The sequence below is a fragment of the Dermochelys coriacea genome, chromosome 7, assembly GCF_009764565.3.
Source record: "Dermochelys coriacea isolate rDerCor1 chromosome 7, rDerCor1.pri.v4, whole genome shotgun sequence".
Taxonomy (NCBI): Eukaryota; Metazoa; Chordata; order Testudines; family Dermochelyidae; genus Dermochelys; species Dermochelys coriacea.
Genome location: NC_050074.1, coordinates 36,079,640 through 36,107,241, shown reverse-complemented (window position 1 = coordinate 36,107,241; position 27,602 = coordinate 36,079,640). Strand labels below are relative to the sequence as shown.

The 27,602-nt window shown below is 39.0% G+C and overlaps 1 protein-coding gene across 2 annotated transcripts in view; it reads right to left on the bottom strand.

Moving 5' to 3' along the window:
- The window catches only part of NUP210 (nucleoporin 210), a 115,141-nt gene that overhangs the window by 69,383 nt on the left and 18,156 nt on the right, over positions 1 to 27,602 (bottom strand). For both annotated transcript variants that reach the window (XM_043518498.1, XM_038410021.2), the window contains exons 4-12: positions 21,674 to 21,770; positions 18,517 to 18,667; positions 13,469 to 13,601; positions 12,365 to 12,523; positions 11,830 to 11,898; positions 11,376 to 11,482; positions 9,869 to 10,009; positions 8,265 to 8,402; positions 1,067 to 1,222 (exon numbers count right to left, since the gene is read on the bottom strand). In XM_043518498.1, the coding sequence (XP_043374433.1) occupies positions 1,067 to 1,222; positions 8,265 to 8,402; positions 9,869 to 10,009; positions 11,376 to 11,482; positions 11,830 to 11,898; positions 12,365 to 12,523; positions 13,469 to 13,601; positions 18,517 to 18,667; positions 21,674 to 21,770 (1,151 nt within the window). The remainder of the gene's footprint in view (positions 1 to 1,066; positions 1,223 to 8,264; positions 8,403 to 9,868; positions 10,010 to 11,375; positions 11,483 to 11,829; positions 11,899 to 12,364; positions 12,524 to 13,468; positions 13,602 to 18,516; positions 18,668 to 21,673; positions 21,771 to 27,602) is intronic.

Here is a 27,602-nt window from a genome sequence, read left to right as displayed (position 1 = left end):
TGAAGACGACAGATGCAGTTACCCAAATTAGAATCTGAACAGAACAACTGGGCCTACTGATTTCTCTTTTGTAAAATAAATAAATAAATAAATAAAATAATATGGTTTATCCATTCAATTTATTTTTTATCAGTTTATTGTTCAGGATTACTTAAAGGCATTGGCCAGTTCTCCATTAAGGAACAGGGCATCATGCAAGTTCCCCCAACTGAAAACTTCCAAAGCTGCAAAAATGCTAGGAAAAAGTATTTAAATTCATGCAGCTCCATCATAAGTATCAATTAGGGAATTTTCTGCTCCCCCACTTCTTGTCAGAGATTTTCTTGTACGTAGATTGCGATGCTTGTTCCTAGATTTTTCCCCCACTAGGTCACTACCGCAAGCAATGATTATTCTGGAAAAGCAGTAAGAACGGGTGCGGGTTTGCAGAGAGGTGGCCAATGCTTCCAAATGCCTCCTGACTGAGGTATATTTTTTTGTCCCCTGTATCTGTGTGAAGCAATAACCCACAGAAGTAATCATGGTGTCTTTTCTAAACACAGTTTTAGCTTGTTTTGGAATCTGGAACTCAAATGGGTCTGTCATGTGGGATTTTGTAAAATTCTGGCTTTCTATCCTTGATGAGAAATGCCCATCCACCTGGATGGTATCTTTTATCATTTAACACAAGGGGAAAACAAACTGTTTCTCGCAGAGGCTCTGCAGGAAACTAAACACGTTTTTACTTAGGGTTATCAGGCCAATTGCTTGGCCGGCAGCTAGTAAGTGTGTGTTATTTTTTAAACAAAGAATTCAACTGGGAAAAGCCTTTCCTGGGAGAGGAGGTAAAGGGACAGGCTAAATTTCATGGCTGGAACAGACATTAAAATAGTAATTAAAGAGATAGCCCTGAGTAGCATGAGCTCTGACTCAGCTTGCCCGCCACAGGGCATGGACGTAGAATTCTATGGGACATGTGACCAGGGATTGCGGTTTAAGAGACACTTTGCTCCTTGACAGCTCTCCCTGCCTTCTCTACAGCCACTAAAGCCAACTTTCAAAAGTGACCAGAGAAAATACTGTTTACCTTCATTTCTCCATAGTGCAGTGGGTTCTGAACATCATTTGCCTGTATAACACTGACACCAATATCACTTCCAGTTGTCATGACTCCTTTGACTGTTACTGTAGCAACAGCCTGGTTAGAATAGGACCAACTGAAATTTCCACTTCCACCGTGAGCCTAAAACATGAAGGAAAAAATATTTAATTTGTATTAATAAGATGCCCTGTTCTCTTGGTTACCATCTACCCAAACTTTGGACATACTGCATAAAATGCTAGACACACTGAGTAGAGTTAAGAATGCTAGCACTGAAATACAATGAAACTGAGGCCCCAACACTTTAAATCAGCAAGGCCAGGGATTAAAAGATTCCTGCCCTTCTTTCATTTTAATTTCAGATTTCTTCACACATGTACATTTTGCTCATCACTGCTGCTAACCTAAACGCCTATTTCTACCACTGCTGCAGAATTCTAATGCTCAAAGATCCCTGTGATTAATAGCACTTGCTGTCAGCATATCATTTCACAAGTCAGCACAACAGAGGCCCAGCGTGTGTGATTGCTGTATTTTTCAAAACTCCGATTAATTTTCTGTTGCTGAAAGCCAAAGACAGCCAAGTGGACGATTTTAGGTCTCAGTGCAGCTAGCTTACTGTACTATGGCAACTGGATTCTACCAACAGGAATTAAGAAGTCTAAAAAGCAAAAGAGGGCAGAGAAAAGGAAACAAAAACAGATTTTTTGCTGCCATCACATCTTTATTTTTAGCCTGAAGGGTATGTTAGCAGATGTTTCTGTATCTGTACATCCAGCATACATACTGCTTCAGGAATTTATCCATCAGGAGTAAGTGATAGGTAGCAACGTAGATTGCCTGCACTTACCTTGGGCAATACAGAGCCCATACACGGTGTAGATTACATCCTCAGCCAGGCTCTCTAAGGATTCAATCATTGCCAAACCTAGATATTCAAGTCAAAAGGCACCATTCCCAAAAATCAGAGCTTTCCAGTTCATGAAGGATTTTAAGATAAATTGCCAAGATTTTAACTTTAGTTTAGTTTAATGGAGCAAGTGGGAACAACTAATTATTCAGTCTTATGGTCTGTGTCACAAGAGAGATGAATGACTTTGCCCACTAAGTAGTATGGTAACTCTGTGGCTTATTGGAATCAAAGCAGAATACTATCTGCTTAAGTTTCACATTCACACTTAGTCAAGAACCACCGAGTTTGCCCCATCAGAAGTAACAATGTTATTCTCGATCTGTAACATTCTTATATAAAGAAAACCATTGCTATAGAATTCATAGTTTTTAAACTGCACTATGGTAAGTTACAAAAATAATTCTGTGGCACATTGTGCTGCACAGCAAAAGATACTGAGAATAATTTGCATTTTTTTCAAAAAGTCTTTTTCTCTACCACCCAGGTGCTGTTCTCCACATGCTATGGTCAACCTGTGAGACAATGCTCCATAATGAAAGATACAAAAAGAATAATGTCATATGACAAGAAGCTTCAAATTATGTGGGGGTTAACTTCTATAGCATAATACACATTTTCTATAAACAGTTTCAGGATTCAACTGATGAAAACCAAGTACAATGAAAAACAAGGTTCGTGTGGGCAGTAATCATAGGTCTAAAAGGAGGAACAGCTGACAGACATGCAAGCAGACTCTTCCCAAAGGAATCAAAGAGGAGGCGATTTAATATGGTAGTTCCTTTTCTCTCATGTGCTTCTGCATGGCCCATTAACAGAAAATCATCAGAAAAAAATGAAAAACTACAGGGCAAATAGGCAACAGTTGGAGTGGAACTTGGGGAAATAGGACCAGTCTAGAAGGGTGAAAGCTCAGATTCCTTAGGATAATGCAGAATTATTTATTCAAAATGCTTTGGAGACATCAGGTATATCTGGATAAACAGAGCTTCAGTTAAAATAGTCAGAAGACTGACTGTAAAAATGTTACCTTCTCATATGTATGCAGAGTCGCATCTTCTTACTAGGCAGCCAAAAAAAAAGTGTTGCTACTTTTTACTCTAGTTACTACTGGACAGCTCAGGGAGAATACACTAGATTCTATCCTGACTTGCACATCATCCACGGACTTGTTAACTGGGCCCTACCTGCACAATTTGTATTACTGATGATGCACAAACCAGAAAAAACACAACCTGACTTTCAGATTTCTAGCTTTGTAGGGCTGACACTTGGCTTTCCTAAAGCAAGTAAAGTAAAATGATGTTTAAACTCACTTTTACATGTATTCAGAGCCAGTTTAGAAATCAAGAAATCAGTGACATAAAATAAACATGGAACCCCCATGATGCTATTTGGGCAGAAACACTTTTCAGAGATTAAAGAAATTTTGGGATTAGTCCAAAGCCCACCAAAATCTCTGGGAGTTTATTCCTTGACTTAAAAGGGCTTGATCCGAAATCCACTGAGCAAGAGGTGGAGACTGATCTGAAAGCAAGAATGGCAATAATAAACTGTCTACCGCAATTAATAACCAGTTGTAACTGAGAACTGACTGCTGTTGTGATAATTAAGCCTACAAATTTGCCCTAATTGTGAGGGCAGCCATGAGAAGTGAAAATTCATGAAATGTCACAATAGGCTATTACAACAAGCATTGATGGGAAAAGCAAGATGGAAAGACTGAATTAGTAAAAAGAAAAAAGCCCCCCTGTTATAATACAAGGATTGCGTTAAGATTGTGACCGGTAAACATGAGGAGCAGAGGACCGGAAATCAATGAATCAAAATACATGTGTCTGAAATTAGGTCTAACTGATGGACAAAATAATGAGGAGATGGGCTATTCCGCCCATCACTTCCTTTTGGGGTTCTTAAAGAAGGAGACTTTGGGAGAAAAATTGATTCCTGGAGTGAGCTTCACTGTCCTGGCTGCCACCCTCACCATCTCCTGAGACCCAGGACCTTCTTCATCCTACTCCTTAGAGATGACCACCTGGGATGTCAGACTTTGTCTCCTCCCACCTGAAATGTGTCCTTTTCCTTCCCTACCTTATTTCTTCTTTTTCCCATCTCTCGCCTTTTTCCTTTGGTCTAATAAGAGTCTGGCTTAGCCAGGAAGACTGCATATTTTGCAACACTGCTGTACACCTGTGACCAGAATGAGCCAGCTCAAAGCAATGTCCTAAACAGTCCAATGCTAGTAACAAGTGTGCCAGGTCTTGGAATGGCTGGTAAGATTATGTGCTATGTCTGTGTTTTTCCAGCAGTGAGATCACAAGTGAGAGTTAACATTAGAGACAGAAGCTGCGTTTTCTATCTTTGCTGTTTTTTTCTCTCCCTTTTTGTGTATTTTCTTTTAGGAAACGGCACTTTAACAGCAGCAGCAGCAACAACAGCCCATCTCAACTAACGTCTTTTTCCCCAAAAGGACAGTTATTACCATCCTTAATATCATCTAAGAAACTGTGAAATGTGTTTTTTTCCTTTCTAAAATACTTTCAGGAGGAGAACCTCTCTTGCATTCTGGGTGAAGTCTTGGGCACTAAGTCCAAGTGGACCTTGTTCAGGACCCCAATCGTTGAGGCAGCCACGAAAAGCTGTGGCCTTAAAGGCGGTTTGTGCCTGCCATGGTGGCTAACCTAGGGCCACTGGTGGATTCCAGTGGTGAGGGAAGCTGTCAAGTCAAAGAAGGAGGCCTGCCAAACAATGCTCACGAACCGGACTCCTGATATGGCTGAGAGATACTGGCTGGCTAAGGATGCTGCAGCTGTGGCAGTTGTTGAAGCAAAAGCCCAGGCTTGGGAGGAGTATGGAGAAACCATGGATAATGACTACCAGATGGCCTCAAAAGGTATTCTGGAAAACCATTCATTGCCTTCGAAGGGGTCAGCAGGACATTGCCCAGTCTGTACTCAGTAAGGGTGGTGAAACACTGACTTCGACTAAGGAGATTGTCGAGAGGTGGAAGGAGAACTTTGAGAAACTCCTCAAGTCGATGGATATGCCTCCCCCTTCCAGAAGGCAGTGTCAGACACCTCCGGTGAGATCAGATCTATTTCTGATGCTGAGGTCAATATAGCAGTAAAGTTCCTTCATAGTAGGCATAAGGCAGCAGCAGTGGACAAGATTCACCTGGAAATGTTGAAATCCCTGGACAATGTGGGGTGTTGTGGTGAATGTGCCTGTTTAATGTTGCATGGAAGGCAGGTGCAGTACCTCTGGACTGGCAAAAAAGAGTGGTGGTCCCAATCTTTAAGAAAGGAGACCAGAGGAGGTGTTACAACTAGAGGGGGATCACACTCCTCAGCCTCCCTGGCAAAGCCTATGCCAGGGTACTGGAGAGAAGGTTACGCCTGCTAGCTGAATCTCGGATTCAGGAGGAACAATGTGGATTCCATCCCAGTATGGAACAATGGACCAGTTCTTTGTTCTCTCACAGATACTTGAGGGGTCGAGGGATTTGCTAATCTGGTTTACCTTTGTTTTATAGACCTGGAGAAAGCGTATGACAGCGTTCCACGAGATGTCCTGTGGGAAGTGCTGTGGGCGTATGAGGTGTCGGTGCCGCTTTTGAATGCTATCTGATCCCTCTATTCTTGGAGAGAGAGCTGCGTTCATATTCTTGGAATCATGTCACGTTTGTGCTAAGTGGGCGTTGGACTCCGCGAAGAATGCATCTTGTCACCATCGCTGTTTGTGATTTTCATGGACAGGACATCAAGGCACAGCTGAGCTATGGAGTGCATCCACTAGAGGGACTCTGAGGTGGCATCTCTGCTGCTTGTAACTGATATTGGCCTTCTTGCTTCTTCAGACTGTGATCTCCGACGCTGACTCAAATGTTTTGCTGCTGAGTGTGAAGCGGTTAGGATGAGAATCAGCCCCTCCAAATCAGAGGTCATGATCCTCTCCCGGAAGAAAGTGAACTGCCCTCTCCAGGTGAGGGGGGAGCAGCTGCCCCTAGTGGATAAGTTCAAGTATCTAGCAGTCTCGTTCATGAGTGATGGCAAACGGGAGCGTGAGATCAACCAGCGGATTGTTGCGGCAGCAATGCGGGCACTGTACTGATCCATGATGGTGAAGTGGGAGCTGAGTTCTCGCCCAAGCTCCCTGTTCACAGGTCAATCTGTGTCCCCATCCTCACCTATGGTCGTGAACTTTGGGTAATGGCCAAAAGGACGAGATCACGGATACAAGTGGCGGAAATGAGGTTTCTCCACAGAGTAGCTGGGCTTACTCTCCGAGATAGGGTGAGGAGCTCGGCTATATAGGAGTGCCTCGGAGTAGAGCCACTACTCCTCTGGATCAAGTGGAGCCAGTTGAGGTTGTTTGGGCACCTGATAAGGATGTCCACTTGGGGCTTCCATTGGAACTTTACCGGGCACGTCCCACAGGGTGTAGGCCCTGAGGTCAACACAAGACACGCTGGAGGGATTATATCTCCTGGCTGGTCTGGGGATGCTGGAGAATCCCCCAGAGGGGCTAGAACCTGTTGTGGAAAAGGAGGTCTGGTCCTTCCTACTCTCCATGCTGCTACCATGACTCTCACCAGAAAAAGCGGACGAAAGGAAGGACGAAAGAAAGAAAAAAAGGAAGGAAGGAAGAAAGGGGATGACGACTTTCTCCAGCAAAGGGGAAAGGGAACAGGGGATATGTTTAAAATGAAAGCCTTATTCAATATTTTACATTTCAAATGCTTTCACCTTCCCCCCGTTCTCCTTTTCTTTATTTTCAATAAAATGTTAACAAGGATTTGTCATGGCCTGTTTGCCATGGTACCAAGCAGGCTGTGGTCTCTGTACACCAAACCCCAAACCTTGTTTACCATTGGACAGTTAGGATCATTGTAACCCCTGTGACTCTCTGGGCCCCTTTATTCCATCTAAATTAATACAATGCTGCTGTAAATGTAGATTAGGTAAAACTTGTCAGTAGACCCACTTTATAATTTAAGGAAATCAAAGCAGAACATCTAATGATTTATTTTTTATGAAAAATCAATGTAACCAGTTGGACATTTCATATTGCGCTAACCACCACGATGGCATAAAAAAAAAAGATTAAAAGAAGAAACAAAGGAACATTTTGAATGAGCATGCGCCAAATGTTCAACTCTCCACCGGGAACAACCAACTTGAGTTACAGTATTGTAACAGAAATGTGCAACAGTGCAGGGCGTTTTTACGTGGTTATGTATAGGGTAACTGAGTATGGTAAGCTGAACTCTGGTCTCTCACAAGTAAAAATCCAGTTGAAGCCAATGAAGTCAATGGTGTCATTCCAGATTTACACCACTGTGGAAGAGCAGAATTTGGCCCTGTATGAAGTGTAAAAATAAGCCATTCAAATCTCTTGTTTTACCATATGGAGGCTGTTTCGTATCTTTTCTTGGACAGTTCGATAAGAGAAAAGACTCGTATCTCAGCATACACATATGCTGAGTGGATAGACAGGAATTGCATATGTAATATTTTTGAGGCCAAATGTGTTGGGGAATCTTCATTTAGCAACCACCTCAAGGATTCAAATTTTGAAAGCAGTAAACAAAAAGATTCCTGATTTAAGAATACAGTCTGAACTGGAGAAAAACATAAAACAAATACTGTTTGCTTTGTAAACTCTGCTTCCAGTGGAGCACATTCAAAAGTTGGTTTGGTTTAATAGTGTGCCTCGGCAAGCATGGCAGCATGAGAAGGACAGGAGGAGTACAAGAAAGGAGAATTTTAAAAACTACCGTTGTTGAATCTACTGTAAAGATAGCTGTGGCCTTTCCCTTCCAATAACCATGTTATTGGTACAGCCAGGGAGATAGGCAGGGAACGAAGAATGCCAACATCAATGCTCTAGGGAGTTGCTCACTCATCTTAAGATGGCTTCCTGGCAGTCACTATGCCAACTAATTCAGGGAACCTATTTGCAATAAATTAAGTGCCTCTCTCATTGCCTGAAATCTGTCACACTCAATTATTGTTAAATTTGGCTATTTTGTAATTATGCTTTACTTTAAAAGGTACAACAACAGAGACAAAAATAAGAGGTGCAACCCTTTTTAAAGCAGTTACCAGTCAGTGCAACTGAACTCCAGTGAAATTCTACCAGACACACTTTTAACATGAACATGCCTGCAGCATCCACAGTTAATATGTAGCAGCAGATTCCCCAAACAACTACTGGCCTCACTGAATCTGCCAGAGTGACACTTCCTGCATTTAGATGGCTTCCTTAGCATACCTTTATTGTGTACTGATAGGCTCCTGCCTTTGGCTGCCATGGAAATGTCAAAATGCTTGGTGAAAGCACAATGGGAACATAAATTTCAACTTCTTGCTGGTTTCGTACTGGTACAGGCAATGTATGAACACCTCCATCCTATAATAAGTAACAGCATGTATAATTATAAATGACATTCACAGCATTTTTTAAAATAAAATTCTGTATTTATTTATAATTAGGTTACTGAGGAAACAAACACACACACACACACACAAGGATACATTTAGCACCATTTTTTTTTTTTTTACTATTAGCTCTGCACTTCCTGTGAGCAAATTAGCAACTCATTGGAACAATGCCTACTCTAAATTAGATAAATATTACCACTGTCATTACTCTGGAGCCATAGATGAACATGGCAATTTACTGGTAAATTAAGTAACAAGGAGCCCACTTACCCCTTCTCCACTCCTTGTACTTCATAACCCTTCTTCACACCCTGCTCAGCCCCCTACCTACTACATCCTGTTCAGAGGGAAAGGGGCAGATTGTGGGTGGAGAATAATGCATCTATGCCCAAGGAAGGGATTGTTAATACCATACTCTGAAACTGGCTGTTACGTTTCCATCAAGAGCCTTCCATGACTACGATTCCCAATGAAGATGTCATTCCCCCTGCTGGGGTTCTGAAAACACTGCAACTCTCGCAGACCTTAGAGAGAGAGGCCTTTTCAGAGAAGCTGACAGAGAGAGGCCAACTGCCTGAAGCAGAGGGTGGAACTGGTTCATCACTTTCAAGGAGCGGCTAGGAAAAGATTTGAGAACAAATGTGTCTAGGTATTTGAACCCCATCAACTTTCAGACATAAAACCAAATTGCTGAATGGAGAGGAACCCTTCCAAACAGAAGTGCCCTGGTGGCTGCATACTTGGCAGCCACCAAGACTGGCCCGGTAGCAGAAAAGTTTAATCAATATTAGTTTTTAAGAGGTTTGTAGGCTTGTATGTTTGGCAGGTCTTCTTTCTACCATTTAATGGTCACTTACCAAATGACAGAAAGTGTCCCAAAATTTAATGTCATGCAAAGCAGAGCTAGGACATGGCACAGTGAGTCAGAATTTCCCTACACGCAGTAGTAAGCCTTGACATTTACTCAGAGTATGTGACTGGGCCCTTAGTCAGCACCCTGCTACAAGCCATGCCCACGTATTCCTGATAGCTACCAGAGAAGAAATTCAGAGCAGTGCATTTCAATCACTCTAAACAAGAGGTAAATGGCACACAACTAGGTATCAATCTTGCAAGCCTTACTCAGGCAAAACATCTATTGTTCATTATTTCTATTTCTGTAGCATTCAGGAGTCCCACCTACAGACCAGGACCCCATTGTGTTAGGCACTGTACAAATACAGATTAAAAACACTTTGCTGAGCGTTTTGCTTAAGTAAGGAATTCAGGCTCTGCCCCCTCATCCATTTATATATATTCTTATTTTTGTATGGCTTAGACACTTAATTCCTATTTTTGCTTTCAGAGGAGTATACCAATAAAAAGATTCTGATGTGTGTGTACTTGATAATTTTTCTAAGCATGCAAACTAGAACGTTTCTTAGTAAGACATACCTGATCTACTACAGATGTTAAAGCGGCATCGATAATAGTTTGACCCTTCTTTATTGCTTTCACATAGTGATATGATCCATTCAGAGAGGATTTCAGAATCTCAAAATATTCTTCAGACAATTCTGTATTAATTCTGATATTCTGAAATTAAAATATATTGCTTATGTGTTGCCATGGATTAACAACATTGAGGAATACATTTCAGGACAGCCAAAAAAAGTATTCTGTTAAAAAAAAAAAAATCAGAAAATCCAACCAGAAAAAAAGTCACACTCCACATATATGGTCAATTTACAAACAAATAAACTCCCAAATATCCAACCTTCCTCTCAGACAAATAAATAAGATTAAGATAAAAGTTCCAAGTTAGGTGCTTGAGATTAGAAAGCTAAATAAGGTTTTCAGATGTGCTGAGCACAGACAACTTCCAAAACAGATCACTCATGTAGGTGAATGAATATGGATTCAAATGCCTAACCGGAGGTACTGAAGTTTGAAAATGTTGACATATAAATAACGTAAGCAAACGTTGTAAAGTTACATTGTATAACTATATATAGTTCAAACAAGCATATCTGAAATTCAGGCATATAAGAGGGCTTCCCCCCCCCTTTAAGACAGATATCATCCAGTGCATCAAGATCATCTTACTGGTTTCCTATGGGACAGAGTACTAGCATCCAAAAACACTTCTATCATCATAATTTAAGAGAATTTATTTCCATCAAAAACAACCTGTAATGTGGCAGGAAAGGACAGCACTACTTCTATCACTAAACTAATCAATTCAGATTTTACAACCTCCAGTTTACAATTTCTCTATTTTGTCATCCTTAATACGCAAGGAAATATATGAATTATTTCCCTAACAAAAAATTTCTTCATAATTTGGCTTAAAACTTACACTGGTGTAGCTATGTGGTATGGGGTGAGAAAACACCACACCCCTGAACAACATAGCTATGCCAACAAACCCCCCTCTTCCCCCCCCAGTGTGTACACAGCTAGGCCGACAGAAGACTGATTGTGTTGGTGTAGCTGATGTGCCTGTGATCGTGTTCCTCCTACCCTGGAAGGAAAACTCCTCCTGTCAATATATGTTGCATCTACACTGGGGGCTACGTCTGTGTAAATATGTAAACTTACTCCATAAAACTAGATAAGAAACACCTTTAACAAGAGGTTCAAAAAAGATTCAATAGCTTAAAAATGTCTGCTAACTACACTTGGTGCTCATCCTTACTGGCTGCACTGGTTTGGAAGTTTCATTCTATCGTAAACTTGCCGAGATGCAGCCAATGTTCTCTCGGTTTTTTTGTCACATGTGCTAAGATGTGTCCCCTGACAGAGCTACCCAGCATGCTTTTTAAGAACAAAAAATATTCAACTTTCCAAGTCTGTGTAAGTAAACGGCTGCTTAGTTAATTCCACAAAAATTTTTACAGATTTGCTAGACACACAACATCCAGTAACACAGAATAGAAACATACACTAACACTGTACTTACATCAGATAAATACACCTTATTGCTTGATTTGTCATATGCTTCTATTGTAATTTCATAAAGTCTGCCTGTTTCTAGAACCCATCTGTCACCAGGATGAATTGTAAATCCTGTAAAACAGAACACGTTCAACAGCATAGACCAGAAGGCCATTTATGTGATGAACTATTATGTATCATATATTCACAAACATTTTGGTTCATAAAATTTAAAGATGTGCTTTAATTGCTAAAGACTAGTGGTGGAGAAACAGAGAGGAAATCACGTTAAAGCCAAAATTGCTTAATATGAAACATTTTCTTATTAAAAAGACATTTCTACTAACTACAGTTTATATATGTGAGCAGGTACAGGTACTTAGATACCATATGCACCAATACTAGGCATTGATACAGGTAAATAGTTTGAGAATTTGTTAAAGAAATAAACACTCCAAAGAGTAACAGCAAATACTAACCTAAATACCCAGGATCCACAACATAGATAGTGCTGTTTGGTAATCTGGAAACACTTTGCATGCGAATACCTGCAAGCTCAGTCAAGGAACTAAAAGGCTTTGAAACAAGAACATTAAAACTAACTTTTGGCTAATAGTTTAATGCTATTTAAAACTGACTCCATGTTCCTGAAAAGAAGGACAAAAAAAATGTTAGCTCTCTTAAGAGAGTGAGCATTTCCAGAATATACTGGTTTACACACATACTCTCTTTGTCCCTCCTCCTCCCTCCCACTAAGGTAACCGGCAAGATAATGTAATGGATTTTTCCAGCCCTAAAGCCTTAATTTCTAGGAGCATGTCAAGGTATCTGGAGGTAGTACTGTGACTGAATTCAGAGCAATGCTTTCTACACCTCTATCAGCTAGTGCTGATTTTCAGACCACTGGGCAAAGCATGGAGAGTTTTATCCTGGTATGTGGCAGAGAGTGGAAAATCTGCCTCCTGACATCAGGCACTAAATGCTGAACTAAAGAGCACCCCACAGAAAGGATATTTTTGTGCCCCAGCACTAGATTAATTTGTCCCTGCTGCAATGCAGTTACCGTTGATGTTGCCTGATCCAGCTTGGCAACAGGCCGAGCCGGATCTCCCTCAGGACCCAGGATGTTGTTCTGAAGCTGCAGTTCATAGTGATCTGAAGGCATCATTAATTCTGTACATGAAGCAAGAAGACATATGAAACAACACAAGCCAAAGTGTCACTGTTTGGACCCTGTTAATTATTACCGATTAATTTTTTATTTGATGCTTAGCACGTATTAAATTGGCGCTTTAAATAGTTTTGTAGAAAATGCATTTTCTACACCCAGGCATGAAACATAATGTAAGCTAGATGAATAAAATAATATTTTTTTCCCATTGTTGAAGCCTCCAACTAAAATTGCCTTCCTGCTTAAAGGAGAACGACATCAGACCAATTTCTTGTCTTGGCAAATAGAACTTTTTACATGAGCAACTGAAATCCAAGCTGCTGCATCCCATACGGCCAGCTAGAGAGCTGAAGTAGGTCTAAGTGAATACATTATTTCATATCTGGTTTCTTAAAATAACTCCCATCAACAATATTGCAAGCGTCTTGTACTTGTACCCGTATCTTAATAACAAATCTCCTCATCCTCTGAAATTGGTATGCAGCTAGTTCAACCCTTTTCCAATTTTCATATTAACGAGCCAAGAAAATGGAGTAACATCTAAATCAAGCATTTCACAAAGTGAGTGAGGCCTTTCTGTTGAAAACAAATGTACTAAAAATTCAAATGTTTCCCAATATGAAAGACAGATGAACTTGTTTGAATAATACAGACCTGAGTCCCAAACTTGCAAACTGTTATGAATGTGCTCACATTTATGCACATAACTAATCCTTAATAGGACTACTCCTACATAGAAAATAAGCATATGCGTAAGTGTTTGCATGATGAGAGAAAGGGGAGAAATAAAGGATCTCTCAGCATAATTTTGATTATGAAAGTTAAAACAATCTAAGTTGAATTTAAGACCGTTTCCTTATCAGTATACACAATATTTTAATTTTCCACTTATAGGTGAAAAATTCATACTGAAATGTGGAATATTAAGAAAAATGGAGGAGACAAACCTGTAATCTTGCCTTGTCTTATTTTCTGAACTTTATATTGAAGTGATGTTCCTACCAGCAGGTAGATATCATAGGCTGGATTTAGAAGAATGTTTTCCAAAATAAGCAACCTAACTTCTGCAGGATGTACATTCTATTGGTTAAAAGAAAAAACAAAAGCCACATTTTAAAGTTACAAACATATCTATTTTAATAAAGCTTCATAATCCACAAATTAAAAATATGTGTAAAGTTATTTCTGTCCTGAAGAACAGTTTCACACTACCACTTTTCTAATGGCAATAGAACTCAGAGCACATAGTGGTGCACAGAAGCACAGCTTCACTTTGCACCATCAGCTATGGACGCTAAAGGAGATAAGCAAAATGAGACATTTGAACATATCTGAGCAGGGTCAAGCCAATAAACAGTTAACTTAATGATTAATGTGTAAAATATCAAGTGATGAATACAACGATAAGGTCTCAGAAATACAGAGATGAGGAAAGACCATGAAAGAAGGCAAGCATAAATAAATAAATAGATAGATAAATACGCAAACAAACCTGGCCAGGGCATTAGAGACAAGGTAATCAAAATATCTTGGTCAGAATCATTCCTCTCTAATCATTACAATAGTACTTGTTGTGCACCTCTTATTTAAAATCAACTAATGTTTTCATAAAGCCTTCCACAACTGCTCTCAAAATTTCATAACTTGAAAAATCTCAACGTTGGCACACTTCCAGGGCTTTTGGCTTGTTTGAAGTACACTATTTAATAAATACTGATAGCTAAGAATAACACATGACTAGACAGAAAAAGACTGGATTTCAGTGAAGGAATATACCCATCTTCTGCAGCACAGAAAAGAAGTTAAGTGTATCATCAACTTTTGTACCTGTTTGTGCTCTGCAGGGAGCATTTTTATAAGGGTCCAAGCAGATTAAATGTAGCAGAACTCCAAAAGTCTGTACGGTATCATGCATCATACCAAACTGTTACAGATTTTTTTTTTTTAAATATGACTTCCCAGAATAGGACAAGCTCAGTAGGTATTTGCTACAAGTGTTTTTCTTTTTATACTACAGTGCAGCAAACATTTATATTCTCTAATTGCATGACAGATTTGAACTGCTTCAGAAGAGACATTCAGGTGTATTAAATGCAGAATACTTTTATGAAGAACTGGCATTTACATATGTACCAGACTTAAGAGTGGATTCTCCATTTTTCAAGTACTGGGAATTTTTTTTAAACCTTATCACACATTTAAAATCCCCCCACCTATATTCCAATCTATGGCCTAGATTAAAAATTGTACACATTGTTAAAGCCTGCAGTTCTAAATTGCCTACAAGCCTACATTTCTTGAGGAGGGGACAGTGAAGAGAAAAGTGGGGCTTTTGGGAGGAAATGGCTGTTAAATAGTCAAGGAAGCCTGAAGGAGGCCAGTTTTAGTTTATTGGCAAAGAAACACGTATTGCCATGTGAGAGGCTACATGGTGAGCTACTGTGCAGCAAGCCGGGGTGTGACTCTGTAGCACATCATCTTGCGATGCAGTAACATCCCATGTGGACACTGCTACAGTGCACTGAAAGTGTGGCTTGGCTTAAACGTGCTACATTTGAAAGTATAGTATGCTAACTTTCAGTACGCCACAGCTGTGTCTACATGGATCTTGATTCACAGAGACCTGGTGTGCTGTAGATTCACAGAGACCTGGCTTGCCACACATTAACTTGCTCTCTAATTTGCCAACTATCCCTTTCACATACCAGTGCCAACAGTGCCACAGAGTGCACTGGCATAGCCAGTACTACCAGCAGAAAAGTTTCCAGGTTAACACCACCATCCCTGACCTCCAGCTCAATCCAACTGGCCATGGCATGGCTTTATGTACTTTGAGAACTGACTCTGAGTAGAAAAGCCTACTAAATAGGAAGTGAATAAAAATCTCAATTAGCAAATAATAATTTCAAATGTATAGTATTTTCCAATCAAAAACCTTAAAGTTCTTTACTGACATTAATAAACTTCACAACACAACAATGGAATACTAATGCCATTTCACAGATAGGGAAACTAAGGCATAGAGTGTATAAGTAATTAGTCCACACTATGTTGCAGCCAGGAATATATATAATGAAGAGTTCATGAATCACGTGTGCTTTCGGCCACTAAATCATGCTTCCCTTTATGATCAGATGTTCTCTCCTTATGGTCTTTGCATATCCAGGTAGAACAACTTAGAAGGCTCAGTGCATTGAAAGTTTGTTCATATTTTGGTTTATTCTTGATAGGAAAAAATAAGAAGGTGCAGGTTAATCGGAAATTCTTGGGGTTTTTTTTTATTAACAGGGAATTTAATTTACTTATATAGAGATGGATCTCTCTTATGTCCTTTCCTTCTTATGTAAGCCATTTATATTTGCTATTATAGCCAAAGACATGCCAAAAAGCGTTTATAAAAAATGGAAGTGGTCATACAACAGTGAACACTTTGAAGCTGCAAAATGTAGTGCTCTGTCCTCCTTCCACCTTTCAGGTTTACTGTCCTGGATAGTGGGAAAAACACCAAGAGCCTGGGTGATATCCTGGACCCACAAAAGTCAATAGAAGTTTTGCCACTGACGTCCGTGGAGTCAGGATTTCAGTGCAAGAATTCAGCCATAAATTATGGTCTGCATCCTGGCACAGCCGAAAAATTCAGTGGTCCTTTAGAATTTGTTGACTGCCTGTCACTCTGCAATAGCTGCAGATGCAAAAAGCTTGTCCCTGCAGCAGCTCAAAGAAGGAAGCAATTCCAAATTATACATTGTTCAGCAATGCTGCAGAAGGATAGGGTGGAGGGCACCTGCTCAATTTAATCATGTGGAGAATGCGTCCCACCCTATGACTTTTGGGGGCAAGCACACAATGGATAATCTGAGATCTGGAAATGCATTTTTTTCCGGGTGGTCCAACATACCTTTGTTTGGAGTGTCTTCTAACACTGTGCTAGGCATGTCTTCTAACACTGTGCTATGGTATCTGTGTGTAACTCCTTTGTTTATAAAATCAAGAATATGAAATACACTACACAAAATCAAATACTGTTCTATTCCATTTGCTTGAGGGATTTTCCACTGAAAGATGTAAGGACAATAGTAACAAAGCAAATCATATAAAGTTCTGCACAGGATACTATTATTTCAATCAAAATTTACAGAATGATGCCAGAACCAATGCAGAAAAAAATAAATACGAAGATAAAAAACAAAACCAACTACAAGTTGCTAAGAACCACCGCAAAAATAAACATTAGTAATACCGGGCCATACTCTGATCTCATCAGCAATAGTGTGAATCTGGAGAAATTGCAAGGAGTAGAGCAGAATTACTTTTCAACTGCACCACTGCAACCAAAATATGGTCCTTAAGTTGCACTATTATTTTTGTACTTCTAGATAATATTTTCAGAGGACCGTAGATTATTTAACCAGTATCTAAAAAATGTAAACCAATATATTTTGTTTAATAGAGAAACTGGCAATATATCAAGTAATTGGATAGATACTGGATGGATTTTTTTAAAAATACTGTAAGTGAACATTTATTTCTTAAAATATTGCAAAGTTTAAAATACTAATGAAATGCAAAACATTCCTGTAGGAAATAACCCATTAAAAAAAAAAAGAGAGAGATAAATGTCTGTACTAACAGAAAGGATAAATTTCATTACTAGGGTTAAAATGAAAACACTGTTACTGTAGATTACAAAGTAACAAATAGCATAAATCGATAGGCGAGCTGGGAAAAAGGCCAATGCTATAGTTAAACACACTTGTTTATTAGCATTTGATCTCACTGCTTTCTGAGACTGGAATCTAATGAGGCAGAATTGATTACAAAATGAGGATTGGTACGATGCAGGGAACTAAGGGGGTGGTCTTGATTCAATACAATGCTCAAGATAGAAAAATCCATCAGATAAATCTTTAATATTTGTTGATAGGCAGCCAGAGGGCCAAAACCTCATCCCACAATGAATGCAGATAATCACCAAGCAGAGGGAATGCTTCTATTCGGTAGCAGTAGTAGATCAAGGCTCCAATTCAGCAGATACCTAACTGTGTGTCATCCCCCCCGACTTGAATCAAGCTGACAACCTGCATGCTTAAAGATACATGTGTTTAGGTGTCTTGCTGAATCAGGGCCCCGATGAGTTACACAATGCTGCACAGCGTTAAGTGAAGGCCAGAATCTGGCAGATGTTGTCCAAGGATATTAATAAACAAACATTAATAGCAGCAGCACTTAATTTAAGATGTATGATGTCAAAGCACTGGTGCAAGCATCCAAGTGTCATTATGCTCTGATTCAAAGACAATGAACTTGGAATCCCAAAATGCCCTTTTTTTTTTCCTCCCCATAATCACTTTTCAACTTCCAGCAGAAGTTTGCACAGTTTACAAGCAAACAGCTGGTTTTATAACTGGGAGCCTTACATAAGCTGGGATTTCAAAAGTAAGGTGTTTTATTTCTGGCTTGCACATCACCACAATAAGTTCACGTTATTATTAAATATTGGTATTACACCAGTAATTAGAGACTCTAATGAAAAATGGAGCCCCACTGTACTAGGTGCCATATAAACAGAGTGAAAGGCGGTCTCTACCCTGAAGAGCTAATGATCAAAGGGAAGGAAAAGAAATTGTGAATTTAAAGTGCATTCCTTTGTAAAACAAACTAAATAACACAGGAACAAGATATCTACACCATCATATCACAGAGACAGGTTTGGAAACTAGCTTTGGGACCCACATCATCTGGAGTGCTCATTAAACAGGACAACTGCACTATCCATCCCCAGTGCTGGGCAAAAATCAATGGAGTAGTATTGGCAACCACCTCACGAAAAGCCACATAATCTACTCATTGGGAAAGAGGAGCAGTGCTACAATAGCTGATAAAGGAAGAAATGTTGGAGTGGAGTATGTAGTAATATGAGAGGGAAAATTAATGTGGCTCTAGGGAAGTTCTGCCATGAAAAATAAATAATAAATGAACCATGTGAATTTCTTACCTTATAGACAGATTCTTGTATTCTTGCTTTTAATTTGGAACTACCCGTTTTCATTCCAGACACCAGAACGGTGTCTCCTTGTTTGGCAACTTTTTCCATCTCTGATATATAGGAAGGTGGTATGTAGGTAGATTCTAAGAATTTGAGTATACTGAAAAGTGAACAGAACAACTTTATGAAACAAGAGTCATGAATAATGTATGCTAACCCATATCAGAACTACAGTATTGTTTACTTCTAGCAAAAATGCCCACAGCAAACGTAAGGTGCTTATCTTATGCCAGGAAGGAGAGGCTCAATTTTCACTTATATTCCTGAACACATAAACGTTAAATTAAGCTTTCATGGGTGCTGTATGGGCTTGTGTAGGACTGGAAAACATAGATGTCTGTAATACCTATGTGCAGGTACCTTTTATAACCTGTACTGTGACTATTAGGCATAACTGTATTCAGTACCAAGATAATTCAGAGTTCGCATTGTATTCAGCAATGGACATATAGTGCACAATATATCTGTGTGCTCTGACACTGTGGTACTCTGGTTTCTGTGGCTAATTTGTGTAGTGACTCGGATAAAAGTGCATCTGAAGCCTATGTATAGAAGGCAGGACCTTCTTAGAGACATACAGGAAACATGGACGAGGTATCCCCAATGATGTTTCTAGTCTGCGTATAGAGGATTCTCTAGATCAGTGAGGTATGGTAAATGGGAAAGGCATTGCGGGTTTGTTTGTGATTACGATAACATTATGGTGTTTTGCTCAAATGAACTAGAAGGGCATTTGATGTGAAGTGGATAGAAAGTGCTGATTACATATGCACGGGCAGTCTGTAAACTGTGTATTATGTGGTCTGGGTTGGAAATTTAGATGAGGTATAGTAATTAGGAGAAAAGGAATTTCTGGTGGACAGAATCTGGGTAGGTGTTGATAACAGGGTCAAATTTTGAAGGTTGCTTGCAAAAAAACATGAAAAACAAAAACAAAACAAAAAAAACTTAGGATGAAATTTTCCAAGGAGCTAAATGATGTTAGGCACCGGACCTCTGCTACATTTCAATGGGAGTTCAGCAACTTACTCCCTTGGGTTTCTTTAAAAATCAGCCTTAAACTCTGAATTTCTTGCTTCAAAAAAAAATGTTGGGGGGGTTGAGGGGAAGGGCGGTTGACACAACCACTTTATTAAAAATATTATATGTTAAAATTGTGACAGATTTTCCATCCCTTAGCATTTTTAAATCAAGATGGGATGTCTGTTTCTAAGAGCTGGGGTGGATTTTCAAAAGCACTTAAGTGACTCAGGGCTTGTCTACACACAAAAGCTGCACCATCTAAAAAAACAAAACAAAACAAAACACACACACACACACACACACATTAGTGCAGAAAGAGTTCTAGCCATATAAGCTGCTAAAAAGACATGTTTTCCAATTACAGGCAAAACCCAGGGGAAATACTGGCAATAAATAAATAACGTAGGTTTGATCAGAGAAATGACATCGGTTTACTATTAAAAAAAAAACACACCCAATATAACAGAGTACTACAGACACAACAACATAGATATTTCACATTAATGGGCAGGACTCAAAGCACAATATACTTTCCTATCTCCTCTGCCTCACGCTTTGATTCACTTCCTTACTAACTAAATTTTGCTGGATATTATTTTCTTAAGTAAATGGAAATCCTGGCACTTGAGTTTGAATCTATTGTGTCTTAGCATCCCGATTATATATTACAAGAACGTCAGTTTAATGTTCTACTTGGCTAGTGTGTGGAAACTGCTTGATAGGAAAGAAAATTGAGTTACTGTTTTATATGCTTCTGGTATGACTAGAAACTCAAAAGTATGTCAGGCAAGCATTTCTGGAGCTGACATTCATATCAAGCAAATCTAACATTCATTGTAGTATTTACTATGATGGATATTAGTAAAGTTCTAATAGACAAAATAATCCTGCTCTGCTAAAGGCCTATTACCAGTCAGTCAGTATCAACATAAAGGCTGAACCAGGACTTTGGGAACTTAAAATGAAAAATATCCCAAATACGACAATGCTGGGTAGCCTTCAAAGTTGATGAGTTTAATAAGTGTGGAAACTGAAATCCTTGTAGCGTGACTCCTCTCAGTCAAAGGAAATCAACAGAATACTAAAGTAGGTACAGTGAAAGCTTATGCAGTACCTATAAGTGAGGGGAAGGCTGTTGTTGGGTAAGCACAGGAAGCTAGGAGTATTCCTATTCCTGCCACAAGCTCTCAGTATGATGTTGGGCAAGAAGTTAACCTAGCTGTATCTTAGTTTCCCATCTGTTAAACACAGATAATAGTATTTCGTTGCTTTCCAGAGGCGTTACAAGGCTTAATTCATTAAGAAGTTGCAAAACACTTTAAGACCTTTGGATGGAAGTTTCACTTAGAGTTCAGAGTTTGGGCCAGATCCTACTCACAAGTCGATGGGACCATAGGTCCCAGTGTGGTGCGTAGGGCTCCTACAGATTATAAGTGCCAAGCAAGACACAGTGGTTTGGATTTTCAAAATGGTGAGAGGCTAACTGCTACATCTTCCACTAGAATGCTAAATGCCCTGCTCTGAAAGCTTAAAAAAGCTCATTAAAACCTTTTAAAAAATGAAATATTTGTTTCTCCATACAGTTCCTTGTAAATGGTGTTGAGAGTTACCAACGCCGCAACCATCTTGGCCACCTTGTTGGCAGTCTCAGCAGAGAGGCCAAATATTGAATGGGCCATAGCCCCATCTTCCAAACAAGAGGCTAACCTCTGACATCTGCAGCCACCCCCACTACCTTATGCACTAATCGCAGCACTAATACCTTATCGTTTTCCCCAGTTGTTTGGGGAGGGGTCAGCTCTGGCACAGTTGAGTCTATTGTTAAATTTTTATTGGTGGTTTAGAGCTATATGGGCAACTTCTGAACATCATTAATTGTATTTTTATTATTGTGAATTTTAAATGGGTGTGAATGTGCCCAGAATTGTGGATTGGCAATTGTAGTAGTTAGAAATCTAAAACAATGAACCTGTATACAATACTTTGGATATTATCATTTCAGTTTATAGACTCAGATTCAGCAAAGTAACTTTTGTTCATGACTAAACCTGGGGCCCTTGAGAATAATGTAAATTGTGCTTACCGCAATGCATTGTGGGAATCCGAGAAGCCATCAGCCTCGGTATCTTTTACTATCGTCCAGTCAAAGGCTAACCCCGCCAATGTGCTAAAAGTGTTTCCTATAAATCAAATGAATAACTAGGTAACAAAATTCAAAATGACAAAAGTCTTCCTGCTGCTTGGAAACAAACAAACAAACAAACAAACAAACAAACAAAAACATCAATGAACAGGAACAGGAGCATCTTAAATTTGCTAAGATCATTCAAACAAAATAGCTCTTCATTAAAGTTAAAAAGGAGGGGTTTTTTTTAAAGCCAGATAACTGGAAGGTTTGAAGAATCAAAATAGAATAGAGAATTGTTTCCAGCATATGGTCTGATATGTGGCTTTGGATCTTCTTCTTCTTCTTCTTCTTCAATACTTCGCCAAATGGTCGGCCGTAACCATTGTTTGCCATTGGGTCTGTTCCCGTGCAGCCGCAAGGGCTTGATGGGCCAAGAGTCCAACACTGGAACAGACTTGATATGCCCCCATAATAAGGGGTCTGCCTCTGGGCTGCCTCCACTCCTCAGTTGGTGGAATTTTATCCTGGATGTTACAAGCCAGCTGCAGAATGGAGGTCGCCAGAACGTCTTGTGGCATTCTTGCAACATCTCCAAAAAGCGTAAGACACCATCTGCAGACAATGACCCCATTAGCCTGTGGTGACCATAAATATCTGCAGTATGAATGCAGTTGTTCCACTTTATGCCCAACATACGACACTGGGCATACTTTGGATCCCAGTACATATATACAGGTATTATCATAGACCCTCACTGCTCAATTACAAATTTGTATTTTCTGGTCACATTAAGTGTACCAGCATGTCTGCTCTAGAGTAAAGGGAATTAACTGTTTGAATTTTTAATAAGATACTGCTGGAATAAGCAAATCACATCCTTATCCCCTTCAAAACAATAACTACCTAAACCATGATTAGATTCTGTGACTACTTTTTGGATACCAATAGGACACATGCATCCTTCAATGCAGGTTATTACAAAAGTCAGATGTGACAATGGATCCATTCCTGGTAATCAGCAAAACTCCCATGCTCTTTGGGCCAAGTGGATATGAGGCACCTTCGTTTGAATGTTGAAAACATCACAATAGAATTTATGTCAAACTCATTTTCACATGCAGGATAGATTCCAATCCTGAAGTATGTGTGCGCCACCTAAAATTAGAAGCATTTTTGCATCATAGGTGCTCACAGACTCCATAACAAAGTGTTGCTGACTCCCTAATGGTACATTAGGGCAGATATACAAGTCCTTAAACAACTCAGTGGCTTGGCAGAAAAGGAGAGGGTTAAGTCCTTCACCTTGGCTGTCTGCAGAAGGCCAGATCCAACTACCCCTCAAGTCAATGGCAAATCTCTTTTATGGCATATGTATGTCACAGTCATATCTCCTAAGTACCATATATTCCACATTCTAGTGGAAACAAACCACATACGAGAGACACTTCAGACATAGTATCAGTAAGGAACTATCAACCTACATATAATTTTATACAACTTTCAGCTAACTCAGAGCCAAGCGTATAATCCAGCATTTTGAGACATATGGATCTGAGATACTCTTTGGGGAATTTGGGATCCACATTTTAATGAAATGCACTTTCAATATGACTTTTTTAAACCTGAAATGGATTTACCTGTAATATAGACAATTCAAGTCATTCATGTTTTTTGGGGGGCTAGATCTTAGGTCTTGTCTACACTTCAGGGGAAATTCAGTCTGAGCTACACAATTTGAGTTACGTGACTAGAGTAACTCAAATCGATGTAGCTTACATCTACTTACTGCAGGGTCCACACTGTGCGATGTCTACGGGAGATGCTCTCCCGTTGATTCCCCCTTCTCTTCTCAATCCAATGGAGTACAGAAGTCAACATGAGAGCGATCTGCGATCAATTTAGCGAGTCTTCACTAGACCCACTAAATTGACTGCTGATACATTGATCGCCGCTCATCGATCCCCTGGTAAGTGTAGACAAGCCCTGAGTCATTGCAACATGTGAAATAACAGATATTAAAGGATTATAAATGGAACAAACACACTGAAGCCAGATAAATTGTCTCATGCTGAATCTGAAAGTCTTTTAGAAAGTTCTCAGTCTTGGAGAGAGATGCTGCACCCACTGAAATCAATTACTAAGCTCCCATTGACATTCATGGGTGCAGAGCTGAAGCCTTATATTGCTAGTATTTTTATAATTAATAATAATTTGTTTTCATTTATATTCTTAGTTTTCCTCTCTCATTCTTCACTGGCAAATTATAGTGACCACTGCAACTTCACTGCCAAGTTCCTACAGCTAAAGGTTTATGGCATCATCTAAACCACAGAAATGTTGTAACAGTGGTAATACAATTCAAAACATATTTTCCCTCTCAAATATATACTACACAGATAGCTTTGTATCCTGCAACAAGATTGTGACTATAAAAAGCACCTTTCTATTCTTCCATTCTAAAACTTCTTTCTTTAACTCAGTCTGTTACAGGGGCAACATGTTTCAAACTGCTTGAGGATATTTTAAGATGCAGAGCTAAATTAGCTGTTCTCATAACAAATGTTTTAGCTTTGCAAAGCTAAGACAAGTCTTCCCTAATTCTTGCTCAAACTAAAGATGCAAGCAGGTCCAGAGATGTGTCTGAACAGTGCCGCAGCAAACACTCAGCAGAAGCACAATGAAATCCCTGCTGGGACAACGGGGTCAGGGCCTCTGAAGCACATGAGTTATCCAAGGTAAATAAATGTTAGAAAGTCATATCCTAGTCTCGCTGGAGTCAACAGAAAAATTCCATTTAGACTTTAGTTAGTAGCAGGATTTAGCCCGAAGTATAATTTAAAAAGAGTGGCATGATATATTAAATTTCATTCTGCCTGTTAGAAACTGAAAGCACTTTAGTCCCACTATGATTTGATTAGCCTCCATTAATCCTTATACAGAGTTTACGCCAAGAACACACTGATCAATCAAGTAAAGATTAAGTTTGGACAGGAGTTTAAAAAGTCATTTTAGATACATCGGGATTATTTCCCCACCCTGCTCTTGCTAACGGTTCTATGACAGTAGTTCTAAAGCAACAGCCCTACCAATTCTTTGGTACACTGAGCTATGATAAGACTGGAGTTTCACCATTCCCAGATTATGCTACAAAATAGCATACAACCTCAATATAAAAATAATTATTTTTTTCAATATATTATCTTGTCAGATGGTACGGAGATCCTTCAAAAATAGGGAACTGTGTCAGGAAGTTTCTCAATACACCTCAGTTTGGTGATAAAAAAAACAAGTTGTTGTTTTGGGTTGTTTTTTTTTTTTTTTAAATAAAATCCAATTTCAAATCTACTCCCTTCAAAATACTTTTGACCTGAATTTTTGTATTTAGTTAGTCACAGAGAATACAGGCGATAACTAACACACAGCAATTCAGGGACTTCATCTAAAGATACACTGATAAAGAGCACTATGTAAGAGGTAGGTCATTAAAAGAAGCAATTCTCCTATTGTACTGCAACATACTGATTAACATAGATCAGAAAGTTATGATAGACACAGCACAGTTACCAGCCATGTGGACCTAAACGCAGGATCAGAACCAAGGGTTGCTAAAACAAGTGTAACATATACTTTACAGTGATTCCTGCTAGGATCTAAGTCAAGAATCACTCATCGTTTCTAGGACAAATCACTATTTTAAGCAGCTGAAATTCATATACACACACACACACACACACACATATATACACACAGAGAGAGAGCGAACTGAAATGGTTCCAGGAGCTTTTGGAATCCTATATATGAAATTACTTTGGGCCCTGATCCCACAGGCCCTATCCAGATAAGAATCCCATTGAATTCAATGGGACTTTTGCCTTTAATAAGGATTGCAAGTTTGTTTTCGTCCTATAAACACTTACAAACGTAAATAGCTATTCTTGAACTCAAGACTAATCATGTGAGCTAAGCTAATGTTATGGTACTTTTAAGATGTTCAGATGGAATTTAATCTTAAGAGTTCTGCTCTGTTACCAACAATTGGAAGTTCAAGCATTTAATGAGAAGCTTTCACTGTATTTAACTCTCCATAATTCATGTCAAGCATAACAAAATAAACTTTCCTAAAATATTTGGTAGGAAGTTTAGTCCAGAACTTGTTAATCAGAATTTTGATTCATTTTACACTGTACAAAAAAGAATCAAGTAGAAGCTATGAAGACATGTACATGCACAGTAATTTTGTGAACAAGTTTTTTAAAAGTTTACATAATGGCTTTAACATTAACATTCTCTGGGTTTACAAAATGTCTTGATATAAAGCTATTTTGAGATAATGGGTGATGTGCAAGAGTTTACACCAAGACTAATTTGGCTCATAGTATCAAAGATTGGTTGAATATCATCTCCCTTCTTCCTACATTCATGAGGCCAACTTCCCCATGGTGTAACTATTGTCCTAATTTTTTTCAGCAATGCTGCAAAACTATTTGGGGAAAGTGCTAAGTGCTGATTTAAATAGCACACCATAACTTGTGTCATCAGAAAAAATACATGTTAGACCATATTTAATGTGCATGTTTAAAGTGTCTTCCTTTTTTACTGTCACTAACAAAAATAATTTGCATACAATACAATAGGATGTTAAGTGCGTGACAAAATTCCAAAGTAGTATGTGTAAAGGGAGGCACCACTGAACTATATATCTAGGTACTGCTATTTACAGCATCCTCTGTCACAGGACCTGAGCTTCACAGTAATGCATGACCTGATCTTTCATACAAGATGCAATAATGAGGTACAGTATATGGTCAGTCTGAAACAAAGATAACATTTTTAAAAATTCCCTAACATTCCATTATGTGAGTAAATAAAACAACATACAAGTTACTACAAAATCTACCAAATATAATCATGTATATGAGCAGAAGTCCAAAGTAAAAGCCAGCTACACGCCCTTTGCAGTGTTCAACTGTTCACCAATTACAAGCTTATTTTTCCCTTTATTTTTGCTCCTCTTGTATGCAAAAGGATGAATAATTTACTGTCTAAAAGTCATTTATTCAGTTTTCTTACATGACAAGGAAGCACCTCTGAAATGTAAAGACTGTCTTCAATAACTCTGCTCATGTTCTAAAACTTGGTCACCTGTTAGTAGAGGAACAATGTTTGCAAAAGGAGATGTATCTGTAGAAAGTACTGTAAGAGAACACCATAGCAGTTTAAAAGCCATCAGCAAAACTCTTAAAGTTGAGTTCCTAAAGTTAATCACTTACAAAAAAGTGATTTTCAGAGCTGCTGAGCAATCAGTTTCCATTAATTTAAGCTTGAAAGTTTAAACTTAGGCTCCTAGCGAACATCTTGTTCCAGCAATTTAGATTATAGTGTTCTTTGTGTGTTTTAAACCATAGCTTCTGTTCAAACTTTAACTTGGATGGCTCCCAAAAAAATTTGTCAGATGAGTATGTTTGAGAGTCTACAGAAACACCAAGCCAAGATTCTGGAATTACAAATACAGTAAGGAAGTTTAACAGTTCTACCTATTGATATTTTGCAGTACAGAGCCTGGCTTTTATGATTTATAAGTAAACATATGTTGTTTAGGCCTCTAGTATCCAAACTATAAACATCAAGCTTCTACTGCTGTTTAAGTCGGCCAGCCTCCTTAATTGGCTAAGTTTTTTCAAAACCTTTTGTTTTGTGTGTAGAATTGAGCTGCTGAAGCAAGGTCTGAAGTTCCTGAAGGCATTCAGATTATTACATACACTATGGCAAGTAGAGGTTTCCTCTTCCTCTTAGATACGAAGGACCCAATCCATCTTCCACTGAAGTCACTGAAAAGACTCCCACTGACTCCAGTGGGTCAGACCCTATGTTGGGGGAAACAACT